General features: G+C 33.2%; 1 protein-coding gene across 1 annotated transcript; it reads left to right on the forward strand.

The window, feature by feature from the left end:
* Positions 1-2,712: 2,712 nt before the first annotated feature.
* LOC120135490 (importin-11-like) lies at positions 2,713-10,640 on the forward strand. Its single transcript, XM_039151766.1, has 23 exons — positions 2,713-3,031; positions 3,153-3,262; positions 3,628-3,700; positions 3,790-3,851; positions 3,997-4,138; positions 4,688-4,906; positions 5,045-5,111; positions 5,469-5,829; positions 5,971-6,118; positions 6,222-6,382; positions 6,747-6,861; positions 7,614-7,688; positions 7,815-7,949; positions 8,096-8,185; positions 8,466-8,648; positions 8,720-8,824; positions 8,997-9,155; positions 9,296-9,340; positions 9,460-9,681; positions 9,842-9,948; positions 10,043-10,099; positions 10,207-10,279; positions 10,380-10,640. The coding sequence occupies exons 1-23, from the start codon at positions 2,885-2,887 to the stop codon at positions 10,539-10,541; spliced, it is 3,018 nt and encodes a 1,005-aa protein (XP_039007697.1). The 5' UTR covers positions 2,713-2,884; the 3' UTR covers positions 10,542-10,640.
* Positions 10,641-13,775: the final 3,135 nt, after the last annotated feature.

The following is a 13,775-nucleotide window of genomic DNA, read 5'->3' on the forward strand; positions in this document are numbered from 1 at the left end:
CAAATAATTTTTTGTGCAAATGAAATTATTAAATTAATATTGTAGGTGGAAAACATGAAACACTATTAAAAAAAATTGAAACATAAATTACATAACTTTAAAAGAAGTATCGATCCTTTTTATAAAAAGTATGGACACTTTCAATATAATAGGTAAAAATATGATGTAATAGGTAGCGCTTATATAATGTAATAAGTATCGTTTATATAATGTAATAGGTAGTGGTTATATTGTAAAGTGTCTATCATTTTTATAAAAGTGTCCATACTTTTTTCACTGTGGAAAACATTAATTTAAGGTTATATTTTGAGTGAGTTTTAAAATATTAATTTAGTAATTATAGGCGTCTAATGATTTATTTTTTACGTTACGATATATATTATTATTAAATTAAAAATTCTAAATAATATTTTATAAAATATCAAATAATCAAATAATTTTTTGTGCAAATGAAATTATTAAATTAATATTGTAGGTGGAAAACATGAAACACTATTAAAAAAAATTGAAACATAAATTACATAACTTTAAAAGAAGTATCGATCCTTTTTATAAAAAGTATGGACACTTTCAATATAATAGGTAAAAATATGATGTAATAGGTAGTGCTTATATAATGTAATAGGTATCGTTTATATAATGTAATATGTAGTGGTTATATTGTAAAGTGTTTATCATTTTTATAAAAGTGTCCATACTTTTTTCACTGTGGAAAACATTAATTTAAGGTTATCTTTTGAGTGAGTTTTAAGATATTAATTTAGTAATTATAGGCGTCTAATGATTTATTTTTTACGTTACGATATATATTATTAAATTAAAAATTCTAAATAATATTTTATAAAATATCAAAACAATCAAATAATTTTTTGTGCAAATGAAATTATTAAATTAATATTGTAGGTGGAAAACATGAAACACTATTAAAAAAAATTGAAACATAAATTACATAACTTTAAAAGAAGTATCGATCATTTTTATAAAAAGTATGGACACTTTCAATATAATAGGTAAAAATATGATGTAATAGGTAGCGCTTATATAATGTAATATGTATCGTTTATATAATGTAATAGGTAGTGGTTATATTGTAAAGTGTCTATCCTTTTTATAAAAGTGTCCATACTTTTTTCACTGTGGAAAACATTAATTTAATGTTATCTTTTGAGTGAGTTTTAAGATATTAATTTAGTAATTATAGGCTTCTAATGATTTATTTTTTACGTTACGATATATATTATTATTAAATTAAAAATTCTAAATAATATTTTATAAAATATCAAAACAATCAAATAATTTTTTGTGCAAATGAAATTATTAAATTAATATTGTAGGTGGAAAACATGAAACACTATTAAAAAAAATTGAAACATAAATTACATAACTTTAAAAGAAGTATCGATCCTTTTTATAAAAAGTATGGACACTTTCAATATAATATAATGTAATAGGTAAATTTGCAATACTATCGGTATAAATATACCGGTTTACTTATAAAATAGGTAAATATAAGCGCTACCTATTACATTATATAAGCGCTACCTAGTATGTTATTGTACTTTATAATATTTCCGGATAAATAATATAACATAACCGGTCTAAATTTTAACCGGTCACTTATTTAACCGGTCACGCCGTATATTAACCGTTTTTTAGGCACCGCACCGCAGAACTAACCGTTAAATGCATCTCAACCCTTTATAGTGTTTTTTTTTGGTAAAACCCCTCGTAAAAGATCTTATCCTTTTTAACTAAATGAGTTCTAAATATTTAAATTGAGATTTTAATTTTTTTTTTTTATAATTTAGTCCTCTTTAATTTATATATCTTACAATATAGCTTTTAGCCTATCAACATACTTTTAAACGCCACTTAGTAATCAACTGGATTTTTTACATTTATATTCCAACATTTGTATAGAAGTTTATCTTAGTTTGAAATTGTAATGATCACAATAGTTTAGTTTTATTTCAAAATTTTTTTTTGAATTTTTTAGGTCTTTGATTTCAGGATATATAGCAAATAAATATTTTTAAATTATTAAATTAATATTTAAATTACGTTTCCTACCTGAGTAAATCTTTACATGAAGAAGTATTTGACGAATTATCTTTCTGAAATCTCTTATTATTATTAACTTTTTTAAAAAGATATTATTATTAAATTTTCAACGATAGAGGAAAAGTAATTATTATATTATTAATGAATATCAATTCAAGTAGATAAACATTATAAACAAGCTTCATGCTTCATGTGTGTAAAGATTAGATAAGCTAGAGAGAAATAATGATAAGATAATTCATGATTCCTGTGTGTATGTGTCAAGATTGGATAATCGAGAGAGAAAATATCGTTCTTAATGATAAGATAATTCATGCTTCATGTGTGTAAAGATTGGATAAGCGAGAGAGAAAATATCGTTGTTAATGATAAGATAATATTATGATATATATTAACTTGAATTTTTATTTAAAATTAATAATTTAGTTTTTAAATTTGAACTGCCAAAGGTATCTCCCTCCAGTATCTATGATTTTAATATTAGACATCTATTTTAATTGTAATACAGTAAGAGTTTAATACGATAAAGCTATATTATGTTATGTGACGAACCATAGATGAACAATACAGCAGCAGCACGCTACAGAATAATCGTGCTTTGAGAGTATAAGTAGGGCTGAGCGAAGTAATATCGTTTAACTGCCAAAACGCCAAACGAAGACCAACGTCAAAATCCCCTTTATTCCACCGTCAAACTACTCAGAATCTATGTAATTGTGTGAACCGTCGCTCGCCAGGCGGTTCACTGATCCGACTAGCTAGCTCGGACCTTGCTTGTTCTCGTACTTAAACTGCTAAAGATAAGAGGGGGATATTGTTGGAGATGGCAAGTGTGCTCAGGCCTTCTCCTTTGGCTTACATATACTCGTGGCTAGCCAAGGCAATGGACCGAGACGAGTCTGTTCGGAAACCGGCCGAGGCGGCTCTCTTTCGAATCGAGCGTATGCCCGGGTTTTACTCTTGTCTCATGGTATTTATTTTGCTTCTTCGTCTTCGTCGTCTTGTCCATTTTTTTTTTGGTTTTACAATTTGTTTGTACAATGTACGCGTTAAAGTTGCAGCTGTTTCTTCTATTTTTTTTTCTATTTCAGGAAGTGATTACAATGAAAAGTTCAGCCTCTCGTGTAGAGGTACGATTAATGGCCTGTGTATATTTGAAAAACAGAATTGATCGATTTTGGAGGCAGAGACGAGATTCACCGTAAGTTGTAGACCATTTTTCATGCATTTAATTCAATTATAAGAATTGGATTTTCAATTTTTTCGGAGACTGAATTTGACTTTTTTATTAACAAATAGCGCTCTACAGGCTGATAAAGTTTGTTTAACTATAATCTCTTCATTTATTATTAGGGTTAACATAATTGTTATTGTACTATTAGTTCAGTTAGTGAGCTGTTACGGCTAGTAACCAGCTGAGTTAACTAGCTGTGAGTAGTTTTCAAGTCTTTACTAACTTGATGAAAAAGTTTTGCGATAAGTTCCTCTCAAAAGTCAAAACCCACAAATTTTTTCTTGAAATAAATATGCAATGTGTTCTTTATTGACATGAAATTTTGTGCTTAGGGGGATAAGCAACAATGAGAAACTGCATTTAAGGAAAAAGTTGTTTTCGCACTTGAAAGAAGACAATTATAAGGTATTGCTCAGTACTTTTTATTGCTAGAGAATTTTAAGCTTAGGTGCACTAATAACTTTCCACGATCATTTGCATTTTTTCTGACACAGATAGCTGAAATGCTAGCATTGATCATCTCTAAAATTGCTCACTTTGATTATCCGAGGGAATGGTGAATATCTTGACGCTTTAACTTGTTAACATTAATTAAATTTCCTCGTTTTATTGAGCTAGATTCTTTTTAATCCTTACTGGAATACTTGCACTTCCTCTTCTGGCTGATTGTAGTTACGGATTTGATGGTATGTTTATTTTAGGCCAGATCTGTTTTCTTTTCTAGCAACGCAGCTTCAGTCAGCCGATGTTCTTACCTCCCACAGAATATTTATGATCCTCTTTAGAACTTTGAAGGAGTTATCCAAAAAACATCTTACTGCAGATCAAATGAATTTTGCAGAGGTATGTAGTTACTGAAACATCTACGTTTTTTTATTTAAGTTTTTATTAGTTCATCCTTAATGGAATTTGTGTGTTGGTCCTCCCATTTATTTAGCCCCTCTTATCTAAATTGAAGTGGACGCTACCGTGACATGTTTCTTTAGCATGGACAACTCTGGTTTGAAATTCACTTTCGTGCTAATGCCTAATAAATGTGTGTTCATGTAAGGGGTGCGAACTTAAGAAATTATATTAAAATTTTTAGAGGTGTGACATTATAAAATTTTAGGGTGCAAAATTAGATAATTAATAAAAAATAAAAAAAACTTAAAATATAAGAATTTTATTGTGACCGCACATCCCAGCACCCCTCAGTGTATCCATGTGTGTGATGTTCAATGTAATTAGTGGTTAGTCTTTTGCATTCATGCTTATGAGTACTTTTCTGTTGGCGCTCTCGTCTTTTAAAAGACCTAATTAACTTGTTTTAGGAATAAATTCCTATTTTGATAATTACAGTTCTGTTATATAGCTTGGAAAACCCCGTCTTACTGAACTTTTTTTTGGCAGATATCATGCTATTTATTTGAGTATTGCTGGAATCTTTGGCAGAGTGATGTACGAACAATATTACATGGTTTTTCTACAATCACTGAGAGCTGTAATTCGAGTACTGTGGAGCAGAATCATGATGATCTTTATTTAATTTGTGAGAGATGGCTGTTTTGTCTAAAGGTAATATGCCATTTAGTGATTTCAGGGTTTCAAAGTGATGCAGACTGTGTTCAGGTACTTATACTTCTTTCTCCTTCAATTTTTAACATTTTGAAGAATTTAACGTTAATTGCCGCTTCATTCTGTTTTCTTGTTTGTACTTTTTTGGCAGTTTGGAATTATAATATATGATTGAAGTGCTTCTTTTTGCAGGAAGTAAGACCGGTTAAGGACGTTTGTCCTGTACTTTTGGGTGCTGCTCAATCGTTACTTCCATATTGTAAGATAGCTTGCTCTTGATTCCAATTTTTGGTCCCATTTTTTAAAAAAATAGATTCCTTTGTGCTAGATGTTTGCCTGGTTCCCTCCTGGAAAAATAGTCTATAAGAATGTTAATAAAAGAGAGTTAATTTGTAATTTCATTAATAAAAAAATGAGCAATCATTAGTCATTAATTACAATTAGCATACAAATTATTCAGAAGTCTTCTCCTTCTTTCTTATAAGCATTAACTATGCTTTAAAGCACCTTGAGCTGTGATATACAGGACCTATTCAGAAGTCTTCTCCATCTCAAAGTACTTGCTATAGAGGATTTTGGATGATTAATTTATCTGTATGTTTACCTTATCTTACAGATGAATCTTTTCAAAATAGTCATCCTAAATTCTGGGACTTCATAAAGAGGGCATGTCCTAAATTGATGAAGATTCTAGATGCAATTCAACAGCGGCATCCTTATTCTTTTGGCGATAAATCTGTCATTCAACCTGTCCTCAATTTCTGTTTAAACAAGATTACAGATCCTGAGCTTCACATACTGTCCTTTGAGCAATTCCTGATTAAGTGTATGATAATGATAAAAAGTGTATTGGAATGTAAACAATATAAACCACGTCTAACTGGATGGGCTATTGATGACAATCATGTTGCTGGTGTTTTGACCTCCTTCTTGCCCAAAGAACAGATAGTACTTTTTTGCACAGTATTGATAAGGAGGTAAGTATTCTTCCATTTCTGCTTCATTTTAGCAGTTTGTGGTCTGTCACCCAGGATCTTCCTTTCCTCGAAATCTGCATCTCTTGATTTTTCCTATTTTGAACAATTTCTTTAAATCAGTCTTAATTCATGTATTGCCAGGTATCTTGTTCTAACTAAAAATGACTTGGAGGAATGGTCTGAGAACCCCGAGGTTTTTTATCATGAGCAGGATCTTGTTCAGGGGACAGAGAAGCTAAGGACTTGTGCAGAGTCTTTATATATTGTATTGTTTGAAAGCCACAGTCAAGTATGTGGTATTATCATGATAATGTCCTTTCTGTTTATTTTGGTTGTCATCTATTTCATATAATTACATGTAATGCTTCTATGAATTAACTTTTTGCATTTAGCTGCTAGCTCCTGTTGTGGTGTCCATTCTTCATGAGGTGATGAACGGCTGCCCTACTTCTGTGACTGAATTTTCTCCAGGGTTACTTCTTAAAGAGGCTGCCTATGGTGCTGCTGCACATGTATATTATGAGCTCTCAAATTACCTAAGCTTCCATGATTGGTATATCCAATCTCCGGTTTGCTATATTTTTTGTTTGTTCACTTAATATTGTTTCTGCATTTGTTCTCTTTCTACCCTAGGTGGTTTGGTGTGATATTTTAATTTTTTTTCCTTTGGTGATGGGGCATCGAGGAGGCTTTCTGTACCTTATTTTGCATGATAAACCAAGATAACAATCCAAGCAAACTGGGAACATTATTTAGTTGCCTCTTAATATGTCCCTTAGTTCAGACAAGTCATTAAAGTATTGCACTAACTTCATTATGAATAAATAAATCAGCATCATCTTAATAGGTGGTATGATGAAGTCATCTTTCTTTCTTTCTTTCTTTCCTTATTTTCCATAAATAATCATGGAATGCAGGTTTAATGGTGCTTTATTCCTTGAACTTTCTAATGGTCATACAAATACGTGTATCATCCGCCGGAGAGTTGCACTACTATTGGAATGGGTTCCTGGGGCAGAGGTGGGTACAGAGGTAAATTGAAACCCTTCTATACACTTTACCCTTGTAGTCTTTGAGACTTCTTTCTTGTGAACTGTATGTGTGTGCGTTTGTATGCATGTTACTACAGTGCTCTGAAGTATCCATTATAACATCACGGTGATCAATAGTTTGCAAGTAGAAGCTTGTTCAATCAACATTGAAATTTTTTTACTGTCTAACAGTAGTTGGTACCTGTTTTCAAATCATACTTGGTAGATTTCTAATTGAGACTTGAATTTGCTTCCCTCATGGAAGAAACCAGTCATTCAAGGAAACTAAACTAGCAAGCCATAAATCTAAAATGACTTAAACCCTTTGGAACTTGATCTGGTTACATTATCTGCAACACTAGAATATAAAGTACATAAATCAATGGTATAGTTGAATAAATTCCACTAGAAATGGACTCAAATCTGTTGTGTATTGGACTATTTTTTTACATGGAAATGTAACAATTACCGGAACCTGTCTTGCATTTGGCATAGTGGAAGAATGATGCTCCAGGTGTATGTAATCCATAACGTCAATTTAATACTATGCAGTATTTTTTGTTCCTCTTTAATTTCTGATAAGAATGTCGATAAATAAAGTACTTTGGTTGCTACAGGAAATTTGTCATAAATGGTTCTTTTTTGATATTTGCAGATTAAGAATGACTCAGAAAGAGTTATTTAATGTGCCTTGATGCTGTCGTTACTCGAAAATTATTGACTAAATGGATTTTTTTTCTGATGTTTTCACAGATTCAGAATCATATTAAAAGAGTTATATACTGTGCATTGGTGCATCTGTTAGAAGACAGAGACCTAGCTGTGAGGGTATATGCCTGATAAGTTTCAAGTTTGATTTTCCTTCCGCACCATGTCCTCTACTTTTCTTTTCCATAATAATCTAGAAGTTTATTGTACTTTTTATACTTAATATGTTTTGTATTGTTGTTTTAGCTGGCTGCCTGCCGATCATTATGTTTACATGTGGAAGATGCAAATTTTTCAGAGAGCGGTTTTTCTGATCTGTTTTCTGTGTGTTGGGCTTCATGTTTTAAGTTGGTGGATGAAGTTCAAGAGTTTGATTCGAAGGTAAAATTTGTTGGACTACTTGCACAAATGTTTCTACTCTACCAACTTGTCCTCAACCCAAGTCTTTCTTTATTTTCGTATTTCTGCATGTGTTTTTCTCGTGACATACAATAAATATGCTCTGCTTTTTTTCCATATTAATTCAGGTCCAGGTTTTTAATTTGATTTCCCTTCTTCTTGGTTATTTCAATGAGGTCATCCCATATGCAAACAACATGATGCAGTTTTTCCAGATGGTATTGTTATTGCTTTTACCCTCTATTTTGAAAATTCAATTGTTGCTGACTGTTTATGTCACAAGGGTTTGACAGGGACCATGTTACCATATCAGATAATTACCAATATTGAAAATTGTAGTGAAACTTGATGCAAATTTTGCTATCAAGAAAGTATTAACTCTTCACAAGAGGTTTTCCTAATTACTAGTTGAATACAACAATGATTTTCCTAATTATCAGTTTTTTTATATATATATATATATTCATTTAAATTTCTTTAACCTCTTTATCTGGAAAGGTATGGGAGGAATCTTCTGGTGAAAGCCTTTTACAGATACAGCTTCTTATCACATTGCGAAACTTTGTTAATGCATTGGGATATCATTCACCTTGTTCCTACGGCATGCTCCTCCCCATTCTTCAGAAAGTGATTGATATAAATGATCCAGATAAACTCGATCTTCTGGATGACGGCATGCTGGTAAGGTTTTTATATTTATCTGGCTGCCTTTATCCGTAATCATCTTGTGCTGAATGACCTCATATCTGCAGTTGTGGGAAACTACAGTTTATCATGCGCCTGCAATGGTGTCTCAACTCTTAGCGTTATTCCCAGGTCTGGTGAAAATCGTGGAAAGTAATTTCGACCATTTGGAGGTTAGATTTCTTGAATTATTTCATCTGGAAAGTAGGATTCGAATAGCTCCTTTAAAAACAATATGGTCTTTGATTGTCTACCTATTACATTCGGTGGTTTAGGTTTCTCCAGTCTTAGAAGGCCTCTCTCCCTTTTTCATTTAGTCTTAAAATGATCAGAATGTGCTTGCAGGTTGCTGTCAAAATTACAGAAGGTTACATTCTTTTGGGTGGAAGGGAATTTTTCAACTTGCATGCTTCCAGTGTGGCTGAACTTCTTGATCTCTTTGTTGGAGATGACAATGACAGGACGCTACTTTCAGCTCTTCCTGTCATTGACATTTTGATACAGGTATATGAGGATGACAGAACTGTCTATTGATAATCATAGATAAATAGAATCGTTAAAAATGCATTGAATCTGAGACATTCTGTTAATATATATATATATATATATATATATATATATATATATATATTGTATTTTTGCAGTGTTACCCCGCGGAAGTACTGCCATTAATCAACACTACTTTACAAGTAAGCATGGTTCTTTACCAGCGGAGTTGATTGATCATTTATGTTCTCGGTTATATTCTCCATGATGAATGCCTTTTCATGATATCTAATTCCAGCTATGCCTATATAAATGTTGGCAGAAACTTCTTGTTATTTGCTTGAGTGTAAGTGACGATGGCAATCCTTTAGACACAGCTATTAAAGCATCTTCAGCTGCTATCCTAGCAAGGATTTTGGTGATGAATCGCAACTATCTTGCACTCTTAACATCACAACCTTCCCTTTCATCACAACTGCAGCAGGCTGGTGTATCTGTTGAATATAACATTCTTCTTAGTCTGGCTGACACATGGCTTGAACAGGTTAGTCAAATGTATACCCTAGTGGACGAGACGATTTGAAACTGTCAAAGTACCATTTTCTCTTGGTTCTCTGAGATGCCAAAAAAAAACCTGACATTTATTGGTAGGCTTCTTCAAGATAAATTTTCTTTTATCTTTAGCATGTTAAATTTTTATTTAGGTGGACAATGTTTATTCATCCTCAAAGAAAATATTTGGCCTAGCACTTTCCGTGATTATGACTCTACAGCTGCCTCAAGTTCTATATAAACTTGATCGGATATTAAGGTATGAGCAGCATCTTGATTTCGAAGCACGTCTTTGAGAGAAGTGTTGAATGATGTTTAGTATGTTCAATAACAATCGCCTTTTCTTCATGCAGTGTCTGCAGTAGTATGATTTTGGGAGGGACTGATGACTTAACGATGGAAGAATCAAGGTTATGTGCTCTTGAGTCATTGTATTATGAATTTTGGAACGGTGGAGATTACGTCAGAGATTCATGAACTATATATTCTATACTAATGTTTGCTAATAAAACTGCAGTGGTGATGGCATGAGCTCCAGCAGGTCCCACGGCGAGGGTTCCCTTTCCAGTAAGGAGCTAAGAAGAAGACAGGTCGACATTCTTTGGTTAAATCATTTGTCAAGCAATATGTGAAACAAACAATTATCTTATGTTTATCGTTGTATGATGGTTTGATTGTGGCATGATTCAGATCAAAGCCGCAGACCCTATTAACCAGATGTCAGTGGAAAACGCTGTGAGATACAATCTTGGAATCTGTGCTGAAGTACACAAGAGGTCATTTTATTATGCCATTGGGAGGATGCATCCTGCAGCCCTTGCACAACTGAAGCAGGCGCTGAAGATTCCATAGGCAGCCCTTTTTCTTCCCCAGGAATCATTCGCATGTTAATTTTTTTTCCCAGTTTTTTCTCATTAATTCTTACCCCATAGGGGGATATACTAAAGTACTTCCGGTTGTTTAGTTTAGTTTTTTTTTCATTTTTGTTATGTGAATTGATAATTGCTGTTTTTTTATAGAATGAAACTTCAGGATAAAATACTTCCGATTTTAAGTTCTTTAGTGCAAGTTTTCTGCAACATAATTTGATGGTTGGTATACATTACAACCTCTGAGAACTTCGGAAAGGATATTCATTCCCTAACTAATCGAAACCTATCGTATGCATGGGTGCATCTATAACTAGGCTGCAAATGAGCCAAATAGATTTTAAGTATTGTTGCTCAACTCGATTAAAAAAGTTTAAAGTTGAGCTCGACTCGACTTGAAAACTTATGAGCTTAATATTTTTAAGCTTGATTTAAACTTGAAATATGAAAATTAAAGCTCGACTTGAACCTAAAAAACTTTAACTTGAAATTTTATCAAACTTAGCTTGATTGAAGTTTGAATTTGAGCTCGTTTTAAACTCAAGCTTGAATCTCAAGTACATGAAAAACTTATATTGTATTTAAAAAACATATTAATGTTAATATTATTAATACTTTAATTTAATAACTTAAAATTTTAATATATTTTTTTCAAGTTGCTTGCGAACTTTTCAAATCAGATTTTAAGTTTTTCACTTCGACACGTTAAGAACTTGATTCAAATATTGACCAAGCCTTATCAAATCAAACTTAGTAACTTACAACTTGTCTTGTCTCATTTACAACATGTAAAACAAATATACCTAAGTTTGTTGTATTTAAAAAAAAAACTTAAGTTTGCAATCTGGACCCAAATTTGCAATAAACACTAAAATTGGTCACATTTTATTAAATTCTTTTTTAAAGGGAAAGTTATACTTTATTCATTCTTATGAAAAGCGAAAACTATGACCAGAACATCATTAAAATCTTCCCTAAACCTAATGAAGGAAAAAGAGCGCGCGTTACCATAGTTGATGCAATAATATCTAAGATATATGATAAATCCACACCATTCGACCAAAGACGAAAAGCATATTCCACACTCTCGCTATCAAAAATCAACAAGACAACCCTTTCTATCCAAATAAAAACTTATTAGTCTCCTTTGAGGCTTTGACTGCTTATTTAAGAACATAAACAAAAAAAATGGCTGTCCCTTGTTCCCATATGTAATGGGATAAGGGGGAGGTAAGATAGTAGGCTGCCCCCAACACCAGGTTGAGAGCAGCTTCCGTAGAAGACCTCCGAATTATGAAATGCCCTCCGTGGTACTCGATCACACGACCTCAAGGTTAAGAACATAAACAGATTTATGTAATTTCCATACATCGTTCTTATGAGAAAACCAGGAAGAGTATTGATAATCTTAATCTAAAATCATTTCAAATTGTTAACGATAAATCATTTTCCCGAGTTGGAGTTCATATTCAATTTGATCCATACAACAATAAAATATTTGAATACACTTCAATAAATGAATTATAACTTAAATTAATAAAAAAATCGTAACCTTTTCTTTGTAACTTTTGATATTTAAATGTAATGTAGTATCCAACTTTCGCACTTATAATTTTCCTCCAAAGAGCTTCCTTTTCCAAGGCGTATCTCCAACCCCATTTGGCGAGCAATGCTTGGGTCTTAACAAAGACATTCGCCACTCCCACTCCTCTAAGCTTCTTGGGTCTGCATATACGGCCTCGGTTAACTCTTGCCAACTTTTTTGAGCCATTCTATGACCCCAGATAAAATTCCTTCGAATTTTGTCGACCTTGAGGATGACTGATTTCGGCACCTTAAAAATAGACATAAAATACAATGACAATGCAGAAAGAACAGAGTTGACTCTGCCTGCAAATGATAACGTTCTGCTCTTACAACCTCTTATTAAAATTTTCAATCGCCGGTTCCCAAGTGCCCACTTTTCTAGGATCATCTCCCAAAGGAAACCCCAAATATTTAATGGGTAATGTGTTTTTTGGCAACCACAAATCTGAGCTAGCTGATTAAGCAGTGAATCTTCCAAATTTACTCCAATCATACCGGATTTCTTGAATTTTATACTCAACCCAGAGCACACCTCGAAACTACGAAGTAATCCCTTAACATTTGTAATACCTTGTGCTTCCGGTCTAAGAAAATGAATCGTGTTGTCCGGGAACTATAGATGAGAAATAGATAAACCAGGAGTAATCTGAATGCCTTCAAACTTCCCTTATCCTACTACTTTGACAATTAGTGCATGAAGAGCTTCCGTCACTAGGATAAACATGAACGGGGAGAGTGGGTCTCCCTGCCTCAACCCTCTCTTCATGACGAATTCCCTCGTTGAAGACCTATTTAACATAACAGAGATTCTTGCTGAAGATACGCACCCCATCATCCAAGCTATCCATTTTATATCCCAGCATTTTTTGAAAAAAGCAGAGTTAAAACCGTCAGGGCCTGGTGCTTTTGAGTCGTCACAATTCCACTTGGAAACTTTCACTTATTCCATCGTAAAAGTTTTTTCTGACAATGACGCTTCATCAGCAGATAGTTTGTTGAAGTTGAGATCAAAATCTGCATCCCACCTTCTTGACTTGCAGTTGAAATGATTTGCAAAGTGTACAAACACTTTCTGTTTTAAAACATCAGGATGCACTTCGCCCTTATGTTCCTCTTCTTCTCCGCGATTAACTTTCTTTTCAAACTCCGCCGCATCTACGACTCCCTTTTCCACAGCTTCTTCTCCACTATGGTTTCTCCGCATCTTGTCCTTCACGTTTATTTAAAAAAAAAATCACCCTTCCAATTATAAGTGTTAACCAATTAAAAGTGAATATGTGTAATTAAAAAATATTATATACCCAATTGCACCAAAAAAGTTAAGTACCCAATTCTACTAAAAAATTTAAATACCAAAATTGGATTATTCCAAAACCGGCAAAACTTTCGAGATAATGTTCTCGAATTTTTTATTTAACGATATAACGTACTCCCAAGATTAATTGCTCAAATAGGGCGAATTGCACAGTGTTGGCCGTAGGTCGCCATGCACGCTGGGCGACCTTGTCCTGCGCCCTGCTCCCCGCTGCATGCTCGCCTGCTCCCCACTGCATGCAGGCGACCTCTTCCGACGTGCATGGCGCATGCAAAGCTTCATCCTCTCACCACAGCTCGTAGAAAAGCTTCATCC

The sequence above is a fragment of the Hibiscus syriacus genome, unplaced genomic scaffold (genome assembly GCF_006381635.1).
Source record: "Hibiscus syriacus cultivar Baekdansim isolate YM2019G1 unplaced genomic scaffold, ASM638163v2 tig00110610_pilon, whole genome shotgun sequence".
NCBI lineage: Eukaryota > Viridiplantae > Streptophyta > Magnoliopsida > Malvales > Malvaceae > Hibiscus > Hibiscus syriacus.